Source organism: Vombatus ursinus, unplaced genomic scaffold, assembly GCF_900497805.2.
Source record: "Vombatus ursinus unplaced genomic scaffold, bare-nosed wombat genome assembly UNPS02015255.1, whole genome shotgun sequence".
Lineage (NCBI taxonomy): Eukaryota > Metazoa > Chordata > Mammalia > Diprotodontia > Vombatidae > Vombatus > Vombatus ursinus.
Genome location: NW_020955033.1, coordinates 29349924 through 29371158, shown reverse-complemented (window position 1 = coordinate 29371158; position 21235 = coordinate 29349924). Strand labels below are relative to the sequence as shown.

The 21235-nt window shown below is 34.9% G+C and overlaps 1 protein-coding gene across 3 annotated transcripts in view; it reads right to left on the bottom strand.

Annotated features, from left to right (window-relative positions):
* Positions 1 to 21235, bottom strand: part of LOC114031915 (structural maintenance of chromosomes flexible hinge domain-containing protein 1-like) — a 182174-nt gene that overhangs the window by 112475 nt on the left and 48464 nt on the right. For all 3 annotated transcript variants that reach the window (XM_027847122.1, XM_027847123.1, XM_027847124.1), the window contains exons 11-23: positions 19685 to 19805; positions 19415 to 19598; positions 18978 to 19175; positions 17561 to 17674; positions 16659 to 16765; positions 13567 to 13649; positions 12649 to 12762; positions 8977 to 9054; positions 8774 to 8893; positions 7021 to 7165; positions 6008 to 6104; positions 2222 to 2294; positions 240 to 379 (exon numbers count right to left, since the gene is read on the bottom strand). In XM_027847122.1, the coding sequence (XP_027702923.1) occupies positions 240 to 379; positions 2222 to 2294; positions 6008 to 6104; positions 7021 to 7165; positions 8774 to 8893; positions 8977 to 9054; positions 12649 to 12762; positions 13567 to 13649; positions 16659 to 16765; positions 17561 to 17674; positions 18978 to 19175; positions 19415 to 19598; positions 19685 to 19805 (1574 nt within the window). The remainder of the gene's footprint in view (positions 1 to 239; positions 380 to 2221; positions 2295 to 6007; positions 6105 to 7020; positions 7166 to 8773; positions 8894 to 8976; positions 9055 to 12648; positions 12763 to 13566; positions 13650 to 16658; positions 16766 to 17560; positions 17675 to 18977; positions 19176 to 19414; positions 19599 to 19684; positions 19806 to 21235) is intronic.

Here is a 21235-nt window from a genome sequence, read left to right as displayed (position 1 = left end):
CTTGAAAGAACTATGTAGAACTCTAAGAATTTGAATGGACTTATTATCGATTTTTTGAGCACTATCTCTAAAGACATAGTATGACCATATTTGTATTTTCAATCAAAACCTAGTATTCTTTCCACACACAGTCTATGGAATAACTTAAGATGCAGACATACAGCAAGTACTGTCACTGTGTGAAACATCACCAACTTTATAAAATAAAGATAAAAACCCATGCTTAACATACAACTTACCTTACAATGAACAATCAATTTGGGTTGTGCTGTGATATTTCCTGATTCATCTAAAACTTCTACCTGGAATGGGAAAGCTGTTCCATTTTCAATAACAAGAATATCAGAATCTGGTTTCACTTTCAATTGATGAGGAGGGCCTGTAAGAAAAACCCCAGAACAGAAACAAGTTAAAACTTGAAATATGGAACTATTATTTCATGTATTAAAAGTACTTATATTCATAAGATGAAAAAAATTTCAAGGATGCAAAGGAAAAAAATCATATATGATCATTTGTATCCAAATGACAAGTGCAATATACTGTATATATATTCCATGCATTAATATATATTATTTATAGGCTGAAATTTGTCCTTTTTGTAATTTTATTTTTCCTCTATAATTTTCTTAAGAAATGATAGGGAATGGGGACTAGACAAGTGAGTGATTTGGTATAGAAATAGAAATTTGTTATAGGTATGCTAATGCAAGGTGGTATCTTCTCTGCAAATTGTAATCTTTGAGAGTCACCTAGAATACTATGAGGTTAAGTGCCTTTTCCAGAGTCACAGAGCCAAGACATGTTAGAAGTAGAATTTTAACCTAGATCTTACTGGCTGTAAAAATGGCATTTTATCCACTATGTTAAGCTATGTTGCAATAAATAAATGTATTAACTAATTCCAGAAATCATTCAAATTCAAAGTCTCAAAACAATACTAAAACTGTCAAGGAATACGAAGCAACCACAACACTGAATAGAAAAACTTACCTTACAAAAAAAGAAAATGAAAAGAAAAAAAGTGCCACTGGAAATCAGTTATTTTTACTTTAGAAGTTTCTGTCTAAAAATCTAAAAAAAAGTCTCCAAAAGGAAAAATTTAAGTAATTCCCTAATTGTCACTATTGTATTTAGCCAGCAAAGAAATTTACAAAAGTTTAGTATTTTATATGTAAAAACAGCAATATTTAATTAGCTCTTTCCCAAATATGCCTCTAATTATACTTTTCTAGAAATATTCCACAATTACATTCTTGTTTCAATAACCTGAAACTTGAAAGTGATTAAGTATTTCTGAATTAATGTATGTCAAATGATGATCATTTTTAGTTATCATCTTAAAACCAATGCACAATGTAGTATATAGACCAAAACAAGAATGATGTGAAGCCAAACCCTTGTAAAATTTGGTCAACGCTTTTTGTACAATTTTAGTTCAACATACTTTCTAATTTCTTCATGACTAATTTGATGTTATTTAGATCATAAGTATGAAAGACTCCATAATATATTAGTAAAGACTGCCTTTTTTCTTGAGATAATATCACAGTTTTAAGGGACCTCAGAAACCATCTACTCCAACTCTGTGATTTTTGAGATGATAATACCATTTTAGGGACAAGGAGGTTTCCAAGTAACCTTTCCAAGATCACAAAGGCAGTAGGTCTAAGAAATAAGGCCTATGACTCGACAGTCAACACTCTATCCACTGAAGAACAAGAAAGATCTCATGTAAGACCATGACTATTATAAGGCTTAAATACAAAATGCTTGCATTACAATAGCTTTAAAAGAGAAATTAGAAAACAATCAATAAATGGATTTGGGCCTAAAAATTTATACTTGAACTAAGCTATTTCCCCATCAAAGAATCTAAGAGTCTGAAGGGATCTCAGAGGTCATACACTCTAAACTGTACCTGATGAAGAACCCAGCCTCAGGCTGAAAATTTCCAAAGCTAGCCACAGTTACCTTTCCTCTTCAAAGTTCATAAACAAAAATATACCTCCAACCACCCTTATTCACAGTTCATTTCTACAAAAAAAATATTCTTTCACATTATATTCATCTCCAGAAATTGATTGGGAAAGGGAAGAAAACATTTTCAAGATTATTGTTTGACTTTCCCAGAAAAAAAAGAATGCTATTGAAAAGTCAAATGCACTTTTAAACATTTATAACCATACTATTAGAAATGTTTCTTAAAAGTAGTACTTACCAGGAAGTAATCTAATTTTCAAAATCTGAGATTCTTCTTTCAAACCTGGTAGAATAACCTTCAGACTAAAGTTCTGTTGAAAAAGAACATTTAATAAATTAAACATTGAATTCACAAGGATTTGAATAATATGCTGTCTCCAAAAGCAATTTGAATTATTTTATGTTTCAATGATGTTTTAACAGAAAATTAACAGTAATTTGATATTTACTAAAATTGGTATACATCCATGTAAAACATGCAGAATTAAAGCTGATTCAAATGATTTAAGAACCAAAATTAGCATTGAGTATGTATCAGGTGAGGTAAGTCAAAAAATACAAGTGGACCAGATCAAAATATTATCACCTTTGCTTGCAACTTGTTACCAATTTACATGTTTTTCTAATCACTGAGGAAGAAAAAGTCTGGAAAACTTAAAGAGCAAGTAGATTAATAGCATATAACTCTAATAATAAAATAAATAGTATTAGTGCCTTTGGTTGGGATAAGTAAAATTCCCACTGGAAAAAGAGACTGGACCTTTGATTTCACTGGTAGAGGAAATGTCCAGTGAGAAAACTCCTTCAACCAATGTAGTAGCCTCCCTTTAATAGCTCAGAGCTGCCTGGGGTCATTGAGAGATGAAGTGCTTTGCCCAGGTTTACATGGTATGTGTCAGCAGCCAGAATTTTTCCCAGTGCCCTTAAACATTACAAAAAAGTACAATTTTTTTTCCTGGAAATTTTTAACCTCTCAATTTATTTACATTCAAATATATGGTAGAAAGAAAGTGACATCCCATAATGGTGAAAAATTTTTATAAAGTATATACCAAGGTTAAGTGAAAGAATTACAGAATGTTAGAGCTAGAAAGGACTTTAAAGATCATCTAATACAACTCCCTCATTTTATAACGAAAGCAACTAAGGTGTAGAGAAGCAAAATACAAGGAACAAAGTCTGCAGGAGAAGGTACAAATTATTCGGTTTATGAAAGGTTTTAATTTCAGAGCTGTTAATCTCTAAATTAAAAGCCTACCTTAAAAGTCACCTGAAACTAGCATTTCCTTAGCTAATTTCTTCTCTTATCTTCTCTCTCCTTTTACCTTGTCCAATACTATATGTACTGATAGATGATTTTTTAAAATTTTGAACATAATTTATTTTTCAAAGTATTTTGTTTTAATCATGTCTTCTCGCCTTTCTACCCCAACTGAAAACACACCAAAAAACAAAAAAAAAAAACAAAAAAAAAAACAAACCCAAACCCATTATAAACCTGTATAAAACCAATTTCCACATTGTCCATGTTCAAAAACCAGCTTCATTCTGCATTCTGAGTCCTTCACCTCTTATCAAGAGTTGGGCAGCATGTTTTCACGTTAGCTCTGGAATCCTGTTCAGTCACTAATAAGAGTTCTACATGATGGACCCTCCATCATATTTATATGCTATAACTTGTTCATCCATTCCCCAATTTATGGGCACCTCCTCAGTTTCCCATTCTTTACCAATTCAAAAAAAACTATCAATATTTTTGTGCATTGTTAAAGTTTGTTTTGCTTAGGATTAATCCCTCCCCTTAACCTACCCTCTCTTCATAACTCTTCACACCCTTCCCTTTTCCTTCCTATTTCCCAGTGGAGTGAAATATTTATAGTGTGTGTGGGGGTGAGGGGTGAGGGGTAGGGGGGTGAGGGGGTGGGCCAGGAGAATGAGGAGAATGAATTCTTCCTTTGTTTGATCAGTTCAGATGAGAGTGATACTCAAGTGTAAGCTATTCCCCACCCTTTTCCTCCTATGCACAGATAACTTGTGCACATTACATGAGATAATTTCCCCTAACCTTCTTTTCCCTTCCCCACCATACCTCGAGGGTATTCCTCTTCCTCTCTCTTTCCATTCTTTTCTTAAAATCATCAAGATATGATAGCCACTCCCAGGACTTTTCTAATAACTCTGATGATGACAGGGTTCACAGGGGACACATTTATCATTTCCCCTTATTTGAATGTAAGTAGTCCACCCTTATTTAGTCCTTTATCATTTTTTCATTCATGTTTACCTTTTTAGGTTGCTCTTCACTCCTATGTCTGAATGTCCTTCAAGTCCTGACTAAAACCCCCTCTTCTACAAGAAGTCTTTCTCAACCCTAGTGCAACCCTCTCTTCATTATTTCCTATATATTTTGCATGTAGCTTATTTGTAGAGTATTTGTACATATTTGCTTGCTGTCTCAGACTTTAAGCTCCTTCAGGGCAGGAATGTCTTTTGTCTCTTTTTGTACTCCCAGGACTTAGTACAGTGCCTGGCACACAGCAGGCAATTAATGTTTATTGACTAGTCTTTTCTTTCTTTTTTTGTTTTTGTTTTTTTTTGGCGGGGGTGGGGTGGAGAGACAATTGGGATTAAATCACTTGTCCAGTCATATAGCTAGTAAGTGTTACGTGTCTGAGGCCAAATTTGAACTCAGGTCCTCCTGACTCAAAGGCTGGTGCTCTATCCACTGTACCACCTAGCCGCCCCTGACTAATCTTTTCATCAGAAATGCTGAAAGCATCTATTTCACTAAAGATACATTTTTCTCCCCTGTCTTGGCTCTAAGCCCATATACTGTGTCTTCCGGCATTTCATATTCCAAGTTCTTTGTCCTTTTATATTGGTGGCTGCTCCTCTGAAAGAAGACTAGATTCTAGAATTGAGACCCTTTTCTACCCATGGAGTTTGAGCTACACCACGGTGCTGGCTAACAGATGCTACTCCCCTGTGCAAGTCCCCTTTTCCCTCTGCCCCCGATTTGTGACCTGGAAGTATATAGTAGTTGACAAAGCTACCAGTTGGAACCTTTCCCTGTTAGAGTACACTGGCATGGGTTTGGGAGTGCCCCAGTCAAAATTTTGGACATCCTCTTGCATTGGTGCACAGCCTCTCTCTTGGGAGGGCTCAGCACGTGGCATTCTCCTACAATGACCTTAGTCCTTAGTTACCTGCAGATATCTCTTCTCTGTCTCTCTATGTTGGACTGAAAAAATAACTCACCATCAATTTTTTCTGTATTTTCCCACCAAGATTCAGTCTGTTGCCTTTTAGATCTCTTTGGAGGGCTTTTTAAAAGTTACCTAAACTTATATGATCAAGTAATCGGTCCAAGGAGAAAAATTCAAGCTCATCCCATTTCAATAATTTATTCAGGAGAATGAAAACAAAAGAATTCAGTTTAAGAGTTGAAAGACTTGTTCTAGATGATAATTAGGGAAGAAGTTGTAAATAAGCTTGGTAAAGGTTATAGCCAATGCTAAGAGAAATAAGGCTTAGGAAAAGCAGCTAAAATCACTATGTGAAAAACAATGAAGGGAATTTTCAATTCATCAATTAATTTCTTTTCTTTTTTTCTACTGTAACAATACTTATTCTAAACAATAACATATTTTGGGGCAGCTGGGGGCGCAGTGGATAGAGCACTGGCCCTGAAGTCAGGAAGACCTGAGTTCAAATATGGCTTCAGACCAAACACTTGACACTTACTAGCTGTGTGACCCTGGGCAAGTCACTTAACCCCAATTGCCCCCCCGCCAAAAATAACATATTTCCATAGCAAAAAACCTGGACTCACTAGCCATCATTTCCTAAGTGCTAAGAAACTGATGACGTATGAAACTGACTTCTTTTCAAGTACCAAACATCATAGCTATTCTAAGAAATGTTCAAAAATCAGTATGACACAAATAAGAATATTTTACTCTCACATGATATTGCTTCATCAATAAATTTGATTAAATATATAACATTAAGATACATGGCTTACCTTGCCTTGATAAGAGCTGACATGGCCCTTAGCAGTAACACCCCTAATTACACAATTTGGTCCTTTGCTTATGTCTTCATATTGTAAAGACAAGCCACTGTTTAAAAAACAAAAACAAAAACAAAAAAAAAACAAAGTTATGTTTATTATCCTAAAATACCTACAATAAAATCCTAAGAGATCTGTTTTATGTATCCGTGTCATATTATGGATCACACAATCACACTCATTATTACCAATCCATGAGCAATGTCACTACCCAGTGACAGAATTAACCATTTCTATAACCTGTCAATTGAACACTGAACAGAGTATATCTGTCTTCCATTCTGTAAATTTTGATTTGCCATGACTAGCTTATAAGTCAACAAATTTATACTGTGCCTTGTATGCCTATACTGTACAAAAAAGCACTGTAAAAAACACAAAAGTCGTAATATAGAATCTTTGCCTATAAGCATGATTTTACAATGCAGGTTAGAAAATATAACGTTTTAAAACTACAAATAACACAAGGCAACAGATAAATCATCTAGGTGTCTACTCAACAGGACAGGGAGCCTGGAAGGAATGGGCCCACTGCCACTAGGAAGTGCACCAAAGTGTACAAATGTAGTGAGAATTCTGAGCTCCCTTCAGCAAAGGTGGGAACAAGGAAGTCACTGTCCATTAAGTAGGGAAAAGAAAAAGGAAGTATTGGAAAGAAGGTTGGTAGTGGGATCTGAGTAGCCTGGCATGGGGGAGGGAGAAGACACCCCCCATTTGGAACCATCCCTCTCTAGACCTATCAACGGGACTTTAGAATATCTGCATAACAGAGGAATGATAGTAAGTTTAAGTAAGGCACTGGGGAACCAGAAGACAAAATGTTCTCTACCTAAACAAAAGTAAATATATAAGAGACACTAAAATTTAAAAGTTTTGTACTATTATTTGAAACAGCGTAAGAACAAAGTTAAGTACAGAATAAATATGATGAAGAAAGAAAATTAAAGTTTATTTTCTCAAATTACCTTGCTTCAAGAACCGGCTTAACATCAGTTACCAGTTGAGCAGTATGACCAAATTCATCCTGCAACTCCAGGGGAATATTGAATGGGACTCCAACACGAAATGGAGGATCCAAAAGGCCCACTGAAAATTTCTCTGGTTTACCCTCTTTCATATAAGAACAATTGAGTTGAAAATTATCTTAATGAATATCTTCATTACAATATAAAAGTAGTAAAATAATTTTGACATAACAACTGATGTGCAAAGTCATTTATAAACTGTCATTAATCTTAAGGGTAGGGTTTTTTTTAATCCATAAGGAACTTAAGACACTGATTTTCCACAAATGTAGCTGAGAATAAAGAATAATTTTCATAAAACCTGCAATGTTGAGCAATGTAGCTAAGCTATATCATGCTAGTCAGGTATCTGAAAGAACCATGGCAAATGTTAAGGAATAAAATTATATTCAAATTTCCAAAGAAAGAGGTGCTTATTTTTGCTTCTATTTAACTTGGTGAGAGAACACCCACTAATTGCTCCCTGATTACATTAAATAAAGTTCTCAAGCGTTCTCCTGATTTTAATAGCAACTAACTTCATTTTCACTTTCATGATGGCAACCACACATATTAATGGCTATGCGCAGCAGAGAAAAAATGAGGTGTGATGCCCATAAACGTGCAGAGTGGCTGGTATTCTACTAGGCCCTTCACTGGTCTTATTCATCTTACCATTGTAAAAGAGCTTCCTGCACACTCATTGCGTATTTTCATCGTTTGCCTTTAAAACTCAAGTTTTGTGTTACAAGTATGCCCCAAAACATAGTACAAGTCCTTGGGGCATATCAAGACCTTTCCAGTCTTGGTGTCTTCTGGTAAGCAGGAACTAAAGTCCCAGCAACATCTCCCTTGGTTTTCAGACAGAGGACAAGATAGAAGTTTACAGCAGTATAATATACAGTACAACACTCTCCACTGTCATAGGACACAATGGAATGTAAGATTAATAATGGAAGGTTCAAAAATGGTTAAGTTTTAAGAATTTCATTTGCAGTACAGTATTTATGATACTGTAGATTTCATGTATTATGAAAATGAATATTGTCAGAAGTCGTTTTTTAAAAACTGACATGTTAACACAAAAGATCACAGAATTCGAGGTAATGACTTGGCAAGAAAAATGTTTTGCATGTTACAAATTTTATTTTGTGTACTGCATTTTATGGGTTATTTCACAGTTACTGAGCTACAAAAATGCATATTATCAGAAATAATGTTTTGCTATAAAAAATTGTGTGCAGAAGAGTGTAATTTCAGCAATCACTAGCAAAAATTTGCAGTTTTTGGTGCTTGCAGAACATTAACCCCCTATTTCCCATAGGTTCAGTGTATCAACATTTGCATGAGTTTTGCACCATTTTCGAGGAACATTACCCCTATGAAAGTTGAGGATTTACTGTACATGTGCTTCTGTGGTCAATAACATTCTAATCTTAAGCAGGAATTCTTTTCGATTCCAGAACTACTACAATGACTCTAGAACTCAACTGTCCCCTGAAGATTAAGAAAGTGACTGAGACCTATCTGAATGAAAAATTATAGAATAGTCCCAAATGGATAAAACACGATGTACTCAGTGTCGGTTATCTTCTAAATGTAAACTTATATGAGTATCTCCATATCTTACAAGATAAGTCTATCTTCCAGTTTATTTTAAAATGGTATTTCAGTGAGCTACAAGAATTCAAAGGAAATTCAAAGCTTTACTTACCTTTGACAGAAAATTTAAATGTTTTTGATGGCAATGGCCGGCCAGCATAAGTGTCGGCATTACTTTCATTCAATACGACTTGCAATTTTAATGTGTAATTGCCCAATTTTTGAATATTTTCTGGATGTAAGTTTAAAAAAAAAAGATTATTACTAACCAGTCACCAAAATATTAAGTTTCTTAACATTTGAAGAATAACTCACCCATTTTCTTGAACCAGTAAGGCCATTTGCCCCCATGCTGACTGATATGAGAAATTATTTCTTTATTCCCACTTGAAGCTTAATCAATCATAAAAGAGGAAAAAAGTTACAATTATAATCAAGAAACAAGAAAATATAATATAAGAAGAATTGGAATTATGAATTCAGCCAATGAATTCCATATAGCTTCATTTATTCATTTTTTAACAAGTCCCAAACTAAATGAAAATATCCTCATAAGAAAGAAAACAGCAATAATGAACTTTCTTCAATAATGCTTTCATTTTTAACACTAATGCAAATCATCCTAACTTTTTTAAAAGCTATAGCATAGCAAAGGACTATAAAAATGTGCATAGCCTTTGACTCAGTAATACCACTTCTAGGGCTGTATCCCAAAGAGATCATAAAAATGGAAAAAAGACCCACATATACAAAAATATTTATATCAGCTTTTTTTGTGGTGGCAAAAAACTGGAAATTGTAGGGGAGCCTAGCAGTTGGGGAATGGCTGAACAAGCTGTGGTATAAGAATGAAATGGAATACTATTGTGCTATAAGAAATGATGAGCAGGCAGACTTCAGAAAAACCTGGGAAGACTTGAATGAACTGATGCTGAGTGAAAGGAGCAGAACGAGGAGAACACTGTACACAGTAACAGCCACATTGTGTGACACCTGACTTTGACAGATTGAGCTCTTCTTGGCAACACAAGGATCTAAGACAACCCCAAAAGACTAATGATGGAAAATGCTATCCACATCCAGAGCAAGAACTAGAGTCTGAATGCAGATAGAAGTATACTATTTGCTGTCTTTTTTTTTGTTTTGTTTCTTCCACCGGCCCTGAAGTCAGGAGGACCTGAGTTCAAATCCTGCCTCTGACCAAACACTTGACACTACTAGCCGTATGACCCTGGGCAAGTCACTTAACCCCAATTGCCTAAAAAAAAAAAATTAATAAGAACATATATGTAGAGCCTATATCAGATTGCATACCATCGGGGGGAAGGGGGACGGGAGAGAGGCAGAGATTTAAAACTCAAAAGCTTATGGAAGGGGAAGCTAGGTGGCCCAGTGGATAGAGCACTGGCCCCGGAGTCAGGACGACCTGAGTTCAAATCCAACCTCATGCACATAACAATCACTAGTTGTGTGTGACTGGACAAGTCACTTAACTCCAACTGCCTCACCAAAAAGAAAAAAAAAGTTTATGGAAGTGAATGTTGAAAACTAAAAAGAAATTAAATTAAAAATTTAAAAAAAAAAAAGGCTATAGCACAGCAGCATTTCTTTTTATCACCAAAAAATATTTCCCACAAATAAGCTACAATCAAAATAAAAACTGCTTAATTTTGAACTTAGTGGGTATGTTAAACAAAAAGCTTTTTTAAAAATTATTTTTAGGAATATCAAGAAATACAACTGCTGTTATATGTAATATGAAAATAGAAAAAAAACAACCTATTAGTGGATATGTTAGAGACAAAGGAAATGTTTACCTAATTAAACATGACTTTCTCCTTGAACTTGCTAATCTCTAGACAAATGTACAAGGATATTTCTTTTTATCATAGAATATTTTGTGCTAACTGTAAGCATATTTATTAGCAGCTAATACAACATTTTAAGGGAGAAAGAGAGGAAATGGAGAAGAAGATGGAGAGAAGAAGAGGAAGAGGGAGAGGATGAAAAAGGAAAAAGAACAAGCAGTTAGTTCCCTTACTTTCACAATGACTTAGAAGTGAAAACTCAAGGGATGAAAAAGCCAGGGAACACATTAACTATGATATTCCCTCCTCTATTAAAGTTTTCCATTGTTCTAATTGAGTCCACATAGCCCACATGTTCCACCTGAACCATTTACCAAGCTTCTGAGAAGATTCAAGCTAAGGCAGACACATATGAAGTGCCTCCCACTACTTTCTTAAACTTTCATTCCTTCTACAGTTCAGTCACAGAGATCACATAATGAGACATAGAACAATAAAAACTCTAATTGTATGAACCAGGATGCCTTGGTCATTTTTGGTTAACAGTATTTAAAATTTTTATCAAGTTAAATCTAACAGTCTAGTTCCATAGAACCAAGCTATATTAGAGAAGAAACTTGGCAGATCTCAAGTCCAATTACTTCATTTTTTAGGTGAAAAGAAACTGATGATTTTCCTAAGGAAACAGTAAAATTAGAGTCAGCTGGTTTATGAGAAGCTATTTACCTATGTTCAAAAGCTATTTTATGGATTTTGTCTGTCTACTTGCATTGTTAAGTTCCCCAACAAGGAAAAGGTCTTCAAATTCTCTGCACTTTGATAGTCTGGGGCTGAACACACACACACTGAGTACACAGAAAATACTAGTGAACGCGCTTATTAGATAAGACTGTATCTTAGATGCCACCTGCACACTCTAATCAGAGGAAAGCCCTCAGGAAAAAGTGAACTTTGCTATCAAGCCATCCTTCAAGACATACTCTGTCATAAGACCTTTAGCCAAGATAGTGAAGTTAGTGACTTGGTTGTTGTTGCTGGGGGAGTAGAAGGGGACAGGTGTGTGGGCAAAAACATATGCAAAAGCTGAGACTTAGGAGGGTAAGTGATACCTTATTCTGGCCCTGCTAAAAGTGGGTCATTGGAGGGAGTCAAGCACCAAACCCTCTTAGAACACTTTTGCTCCTATAACCGCACTTCATGATGACATATGTTGGGTAATGAAATCTAAAAAAGCATTTTTAGAGGTCATCTAATCAAATCCTCCTCATTTTACAGAGGAAGAAAACTAAAAACACTGGAGTAAATGATTTCCTTCATGTCACATAGCTAAATAATGGGGAGGTCAGACTAGATTCTAAAGCCTAGTGACTCGTAGTACATAATCTCATGAATATAGTCCTCTTTGTCAACACATCTATAACCCTTCTCTTTCACTTACTGACCTATGCCAATCACCTCTTGGTCAATCACTATAACATCTCTTTCTATTATGATTCTACCTCATAACAAGAGCCCATGGTCCAAATCCCAATAACTCACCACCACCCCCAGATTTCTTTCAAAGGCCTTGTTATGATCAAGTCAGAATCAGAATAACAGCTATACCAAGTTCTAGTGACATTTTTTTTGAAACTGTGACAACCAAAATCCTAAAATGGAGTATTTTTTTCCAATTGCAATGCCCCAAATATCACAACTCAGTGATACCAATATTAAGTCAATATCCCAAAGAGGAAAAGTATCCACATGTGCAAAAACAGCACCTCTATTTGGAGTAGCAAAGTAACATCTTTTAGGGGCAGCTGGTGGCGCAGTGGATAGAGCACCTGCCCTGGAGTCAGGAGGATCTGAGTTCAAATGTGACCTCAGACATATAACACTTACCAGCTGTGTGACTCTGGGCAAGTAACTTAACCCCAATTGCCTCACTAAAAAAAAAAAATTAACATCTTTTAAACTCTTATTATGTGTAGGGCATCAGTTAGATACTGGCAAAATAAAGATGAAAATAGAGTTCATGACTTTAAGGAGATTACATCACTGTAGGCCTAAATCTCACCAAGAGGTCAAAGAAAATTTCTTAAAAGCTCCCTTAATACTTGATGAACTTAAAATTTGCAAATCTATACTACCTCTGAAAAAAAAGGAACAAAGTTACAATGTCCATTTGTTTACTTACAATGCAAAATAACCTTCAGCTCAACTAGTAGTTTCTTTGATCCTCCATGACTTGTACCAGGAAGCTTTTGCATGGCTTCTCCTTTCTTATTCAGTATTTCGATTCTTAAAGCACCTATATATCAATGAAATATTAAAGGAAAAATTATATTCATAAAGCTACAAACCAAGATTCTCAAGTTAATAGTTACTGTTAATCAATCAGCAGACATTTCTTCAGTACTATATGCTATATATAGTACTAGGGGTATAAAAACAATCTCTCAAAGAAATTATATTATCTCAAGGGAGATGAAACATTCATATATAATAATATATAGTGTATAAACACAAAATATGTACAAGGTGGTTTTGTAAGGCAGGGCAGGAGCAGTTGGAGGAAATTGGGAAATGTTTCATATAGAAGGTAATGCTGGAGTTTAGTCTTGAAGTACGATGTAACAAAGTCTCTGAGGCAGAGGTAATGGAGAGAATTTCAGTACTGGGGAATAACCAATACAAAGGCACAGAAATAGGAGATGGAATGTTAGATGGAAAGTCCTCACTGTGAAGAATGGTGAAAAGGCTAGTTTGGCTGTACTACACAAACATGCAAGAAGTGGAATAATACACAATGAAGCTGGTAAGGTAAGTTGTGCCACAGCTGTGAAGGTCTTTAAAAGCCAAAATGAGGAGCTTATGTTTTATTATAAAAGCAACAGGAGCTACAAGTGATTATTAAGTAGGAGTGGGATGTAATCAAAAAAGTTTAAGAAAAATCATTTTGGTAACTGTGTAGACTACACCGTAGAGCATGGACTAAAGCAAAGAGTGAGTTGGGGCAAGGACTGAATTATAAACTCTTCCTTAACATGCTTATACACTAAGATACTAAAATAGCCAAAAAAGTTTCCTGTTTAATACTAGGCAGAAATCATACCAATAGGCGTCCCAGCAGGCTTGACTTCATTTGGTAACAATTCATCTCCTTCAGGCCAAGTTACAGACAAACGATCTGGAAGTCTATGACCAAAACAACATATCACAATTCCAATTTATAAAATATGCTATAATGATGAACAGGAAAAAAATTCCGTGTCCAACTGAGTCAACACTTCTTTTTAAGGCAGATGATAAAATTTCTACTATTCTCTCAAAAATTTCTACTCTCAGTAGAAACCATCTTCCCCTCAATATAAATCTGTTATCCATCAAAGAGAAATTTGGAAACACAGTGAGATTAAGATTGAATGTATGTGCAGGTACTTAGTTTTATTTTATATAATTTTCATTAACCTAGGGATTATTTTTTGGTGAAAGTATGCATTCTAAGACTATGGCGCTTATCATTTTTAGTACTGACACAGCTTTTGTTTTAAACATATTTAAGAACAAAGGTGAACTGAAAGAAGCCCTAAAGAACAAAAAAGCTTAGTAGAGAAACCCGAAAAATAACTCTTATTTCTACTCATTACTGTACCATACAATACTGAGGAAACAAACTTAATGATGCTTAAGTGAAAAAAAAATCAGCTATGTCAAAAATAAAGTCCCATTTGGTAATCATTCTAAAGGGCTTTTTAGCTTTTATTTAGTATTTTATTTTCCCCCAGTTACATGTAAAACTCGAGTTCCTTTAAAAAAATAAGAATACAGGAAATGGGTATAGAAATCTATTCAGCCCTACAGGAAAACAGAAGGGGAAGGGGGGGAAAGACAGCAGGGAAAGCGTGTTCAAAAATGCATGCCATCTTGGGGTGGGGGGAGGGATGAGATGGGGTGAAAATTTGGAACTCAAAATCTTGTGGAAGTAAATGTTTAAAACTAATAATAAATTTATTAATTTAAAAAAAGGAAAAAAAAGAATAAAAAAAATAAAACTCGAGTTCCAATTTTCCCACATCTCCAATATTTATCATTTACTTGTTTTGTCATGTTGACCAATCTGATAGGTGTGATGTGGTACCTCAGAGTTGTTTTGATTTACACTTCTCTAATCAATAGTGATTTAGAGCATTTTTTTCATATGACTATAGATGGCTTTAATTTCTTCATCTGAGAACTCCCTGTTCATATCCTTTGACCATTTATCAACTGGGGAATGACTTGTATTCTTATAAATTAGAATTAGTTCCCTATATAATTTAGAAATGAGGCCATTATCAGAGACATTGGTTGTAAAAATTCTTTCCCAGTTTTCTGCTTCCCTACTAATCTTGGTTGCATTGGCTTCGTCTGTACAAAAACTTTTCAATTTAATGTAATTAAAATTATCCATTTTGCATTTCATAACGTTCTCTATTTCCTGTTTGGTCATAAATTCTTCTATTCTCCATAAATCTGACAGGTAAATTATTTCTTACTTCCAGTTTGCTTATGGTATCAGCCTTTATATCTAAATCATGAACCCATTTTGACTTTATTTTGGTATATGGTGTGAGATTTTGGTCTATGCCTAGTTCCTGCCATACTTTTTTCCAGTTTTCCCAGCAGTTTTTGTCAAATAGTGAGTTCTTAGCCCAGAAGCTGTTGTTGGAAATTGAGGGGATGCCCATCAACTGGGGAATGGCTGAACAAGTTGTGGTATATGAATGTAATGGAAACTATTGTGCTATAAGAAATGATGAACAGGCCTATAAGAAATGATGAACAGGCCGACTTCAGAAACACCTGGAAAGACTTGTATGGACTGATGCTGAGTGAGATGAGCAGAACCAGGAGTACACTGTACACAGTAACAGCCACATTGTGCAATGACTAACTTTGACAGACTCAGCACTTCTCAGCAATGCAAGGATCTAAGACATCACCAAAAGTCTCATGATGGAAAATGCTATCCCAATACAGAGAAAGAACTATGGAATTTGAATGCAGATTGAAGCATACTATTTTCTATTTTTTTCCCTTCTGTTGTGTTTTGTTTCCTCTTTCTGGTGGCTCCTCGTATTGGTTCCAGCTCTTCCTTACAACATGACTAATGTGAAAATGTTTAATAGGAATGTACATGTAAAGCCTATATCAGACTGTACGCTGTCTTGGGGAGGGAGGTGGGAAGGAAGGGGGAGTAAAATTTAAAACTCAAAAGTTTATAGAAATGATTGTTGATAAATCAAAATAAAATTAATAAAAATAAACAACAGAGTTCCAAATTCTCTCCCTCCCTCCCTTCGCATCCCCTCCCCTTGAGAGTCAAGCAATTCAGTATAGGTTTCACACGTGTAGTCATGCAAAACATATCTATAATAGTCATGTTGTGATAGAAAACAGAGACCAAAAAAACTCAAGAAAAATAAAGTTTAGGGACAGCTAGGTGGCGCAGTGGATAGAGCACCGGCCCTGAAGTCAGGAGGACCTGAGTTCAAATCTGCCCTCAGACCACACACCTGACACTTACTAGCTGTGTAACCGTGGGCAAGTCACTTGACCCCAAGTGACAAAAAAAATAAAAGAAAAAAAAGAAAATAAAATAAGGTTTATAAAAAGTATGGGGATGGATAGCATTTTTTTTATCACAGATCCTTCAGAAGTGTCTTGGATCATTGTACTGCTGAGAATAACTAAGTCGTCCACAGCAGATCATCCCACAATATTATTGTTACTTTGTACTCAGTACATTTCACTTTGCATCACCTCATGCAAGTGTTTACAGGTTTTTCTGAGAGCACCCTGTTTATCATTTCTTAAAATACAATAGCATTCCACCATAACCACATACCACAACTTGTTCAAGCCATTCCTCAACTGATGGGCTTCCTCTCAACTTCTAATTTTTTACCCCCAGAAAAGACATTCTGCTAAGTTTTAACAATATTGTAAAAAATTTTCTAGCAGTATTCTTAAATTTAATCCACATTGTAAATATGAAATGCTTTTCCTTCACATTTCCAATACAAACTTAGATTTGCAATGCAATACTGTTTTAACAAAGATGTAATAATGCATATAAACTGCCCTATTATAAAAACAGAATTGAAAAATATCACTTAAATACACTTATGACTAATAATATCATTCATGTTTAATGAATCTTACCTTGCCATTTCATCTTCTACATATTTTTTGACAGTTTTCTCAGCTACTGTCCTGTCAAGCTTCGTGATAGGCACAGTTTTAATTTCATCATATAAAGCTTGAGGCTCCTAAGTACATAAAAATCAATGAATGTTATCATTAGCAGGCTTTCAAAAAAAGTTGTATTTATTTAAAATGAAGAACTTAACTTCCATAAAAATGTACTTTAATCTAGTTAAATATTAAAATATCTACCAGATATTTCTATATTATACTAAAAAAACTGCAATCATATAACCTCTTTATATAACCAAAATCCTGGTATATAATGTTAATCAAAAAGCTATTTAACCAGGACGAATACAGCATTTGTAATGACTATAAAGCTCTATGTGGTTCACTTTATGATCTCATCAACAATGAAACATTTTGATTTGGGAAAAAAAATTACATCATTGACAGCACCTAAGCTTAGTATTATGCAATAATCTTAATTCAGTACTCCAAAAGATGCATAGGTTTTTTGGGTTTTTTTTTCAGATAGGGTATTCATTTAACCATGTATCACCCAAGCCCTCAACAACTTAATGGAAGGCTATGACCAAATCTGGTACTATGACCACAAAACGTAACTTAATGAAGCTCAACCTTCCAATGATGACCCTCTCACACTTATATTAACTGGTCCTAAGAAAACACTGTTAATGGATTCATACTTAATGCCTTTCAACCTTGATGAGACATATCTGAGATACTCTAAAACTATTACTGACTTCCACGTAAGGATGAGCCAAGAAAATGGGACAATACTAAGCAAAAAGAAAATAAAAATGAAAGATTTTTAAAAAAAACATTTACTGAATCCAGAAGCACAAAGTACCAAAAGAATTTTGATAATTTTCGTTCATTCCTTGTTACCTTACCATTGCAATCTGAACTTCCCCTCCTGTAGCATATACATCTCCATCGTGATCACCATAAAGAAAAAATTTTACTATGCTTCCATAAATGAGTGGAAGTGTCTTGGTTGTCTTAACCTAATATTCAGTAACCAAAAAAAAAACACAACAAAAAACACCACAGTATTAATACTCACAGTATTAATACTCACAGTATTCACTTATAATTCATGTTATGAAAATATAAATTACACACACAAATATATGCATCTATAATAGCTGATATAAAACTCAAATATGAACTAGCTTTTCATATTTGCAATTCTATTAGGGTAGGAAACTCTGGCTGTTACTGCAACTCCTCCAAAGACTTAGTTTGTAGAGTCTTCAGGAGCTATCTAAAGCACACAGGTTGAGTGACTTGCCCACATCACATAGTTAATACACATTAAAGGCAAGATTTTAAACCAAATCTTTCTGACTCCAAGTCCAAAAACTATGCCCACACCCCAAATCACACACCGTCTCTTAATTAATATAATGCCAGAGAGAAAAAGCACTGGGTTTGAAACTTACATTCTAGCTTTGGTGAGACTCTCATTACATTTAAAAATAATTGACAATATACATGTTCTTCTGTTTCTAGATCCACCCAACAAGAATATTACCTGACCCATACACTGAAAATGAGAAATGAAATATATGAATTCTAAAAACTTAAAAAATTGAAAAAACTTGAAAAAAAATATTGCTTGATATGAATATTAAAACACAAAAATTTTATCTTAATAAAATCTTTGCTACAAAGAGCACTGTGAATAAACTCAAAGTGATAAAAAGTTAACACCTGTTTCAGAAGTTTTAGCTGAGGGGTAATAACCATTATACAGATTTGGCTTCTTTAATACAATTATAATTTTTTCCCTAGAGCATAACATTGTAAAATTTAGGATGGGGGGGAGGGGGGAGAAGGGAACCCTACATATTTAGTTAATCCAATTCAGGATGAAAACCAGCTAATACCAATTACAGATAATTATTTCACTATAAATATTTTTCAAAAGTCTATTTAGAACATAGTATTTACAGAGTATGTGAAAATATGACATATTCTAAAACTTCATACTATTAAAAGTCATCATTTAAGTCAGGGGTGGGGAACCTGCAGTCTAAAGGCCACATGTGGTCCTCTAGGTCCACAAGTGCATCCCTTTGACTGAATTCAAACTTCACAGAACAGTTCTGTGGATTCAGGCAAAGGGCTGCATTTGAGGACCTAGAGGGCCACATGTGGCCTCAAGGCCGCAGGTTCCCCACTCCTGATTTAAGTCAATGTTAGCTACGGTTTTAAAGTTCCACATAATCTATTTTGTTTCCTAATTCTTTTTTAAAGAAAGAATTTAGGAATAATAAAAACATACATGCCAAAATGTAAACTTACCAACTGCCCTGCTTTGTATGTCTTTCCATCCCATTCTATTGCAGAGTATGTAGCCCATGGACTTTGCATTCTTTTAGAAGTAAGGTCTGTCCGTGTAATTATTCCTTTGAAGAGTGTAAATTTTATTTGTTTGTCATACTTCTCATGACAGTCTTTCAACCACAAAGCAAATTCTCTGTCAATTTTCATTCGCTGCTCCTGTAAAATTTTGAGGGAAAATATTCGATAAAATAAAAACTATACAAAAGTACTCATAGTTGCCTCTCCACAGAAAAAGAAAGGGCAGTACTTTTATTAGTAACTATCAGAAATAAAATGTAAGTTACAGAAACAAAGTAGAAAATATGGCATAAAATGCACTACAGCACTGGAATTTTTCTAATTTAAACTAGAACAATTGTGTAAACAAATATATAATTCAAAATACAAAACATTACCTGTCCATTAAAAATCCTTGTAAAAAGAGTGTTCTTATCTTTCAGCTTTAGTTCCAGATCCATAAAGGTCAGTTTATTTGTGCTGACCTGAAATTTATCATTAGTGAATAATGCACCAGAAATTCTATTGTAGCATTCAATTGGTGCAAGGCCTCGCTTCTTAGGAGGAGCACACCAGTCAAAGCTTAAACAGAAAAGAAAATCATTTAGTAGAAGCACTGGATTCTAAGACACAACATGATTTAAGTTTAAGAGAAAAGCAAAACTTACTCTTCAACAGTTGTGTAAGGTATTAATCTTCCATTCCAAAAACATTCAAAAATGGGTCTTTTCCCTCTTGCTCCTTTTTCTACTATAAAACAGTCATCATCATCATCATCATCTTTCAATTCTAGACAAAATCAGAACAAAAAAAGATTATTGCTTAAAAAGACCTTACAAATAAGATTTGCAATAACTTCTGTTGAAACAGCTACCAAGTCTCAAAAAAAGACTGTAGGTGGTAATGGAGACAAAAAAGTTTCAAAAATCCAAATGAGATATTTATGTGTGTTTCTATGTATATTTGTATATATATGGGGGGAGGGAGGGGTTGGACCAGACAGCAGTCCCCAACTTACCCTAAAAGTTCATTCTAAGTCAACCGTTTTGGTACTAAAATGAATTTTCTTACTGGATTAAGAATAATGGTTAGGTTCCCATAAAAACACATAAAAATAATCCAAAAGCTATCTTAAGTTTTCACGACATTGCTATCTCTAGATTACTGAACTTTCTGACCATTCCTTCCCAGTCTCCTTTGCTTGGCTATTATCTTTCCTTTCCTTCCCCTGTGGGTGTTCCCTAAGGGTCTATCCTAGGCACCCTTCTCTTCTCCCTATAATATAGATAACATCTGATATTTGCTATCCTTGAGCAAATCAAAGTAATTTCCCTGGGCCTCAGTTTCTTAATCCATAAAACAAAGAGACTGGATTAGATAGTCCCTAAGGTTCCCCTCTAGGTCCATATCGTATGACCTCTGGGATGAAATATAAACGCTTCCTAAGTCACCTCAAGCCCTTCACAACCCGGCTCCAATCTACCTTCCCAGTTTCATTATAAATCATTTTTTTTTTCATACACAGCATGGTCTGGTCAAAATGTCCTTCTTCATGTTCCTCATACCTGATATTCTATTACCCTTCCGTATGCCTTTGCAAAGGAGAAAGGTAGTGCAGTGGATAGAGTGCTGGGCCTAGAGTCAGGAAGATCTGAGTCTAAATTTGGACTCAGAAATTTACTCCCTAGGTGACCCAGGGCAATCTGCTTGCCTCAGTTTCCTTGACTGTAAAATGGGGATAATAGCATCTACTTCATGAGAACCACATAAAATAATATTCATAAAGTGCTTAGGACAGTGCCAAACATAGGAGGAGCTTAACAAATGCTTATTCTCTTCCTTTCCCCTTCTCTCACCTCCATGCCCAGGATGTCCTCTCTTATTACCCCTCTAATTTCCTTCAAAGTTCAGCTCTAATGTCATTTCTAACACAAGTCCTTTCCTGATGCCCCCAAGCTACCAGTGATTCCTGAACACTTCCTATGCATTTCATATGTACTTATATGTGTACAGGTTGCCTCTCCTCACAAAATGTAAGCACCTCAGGACAAATATTGTGTCCTTTGTGTTTTTAACCACAATGAATGGAAGCACTTGATTAAATCTGTTCATTGATAAATATAATTTCACCTTCAGTAATAACGGTACAAAAGGCTAGACCCTCCAACCTGAAAAGGCTTATCTATCCCTTTGTTACTCTACAATTTTGCCAACATTTT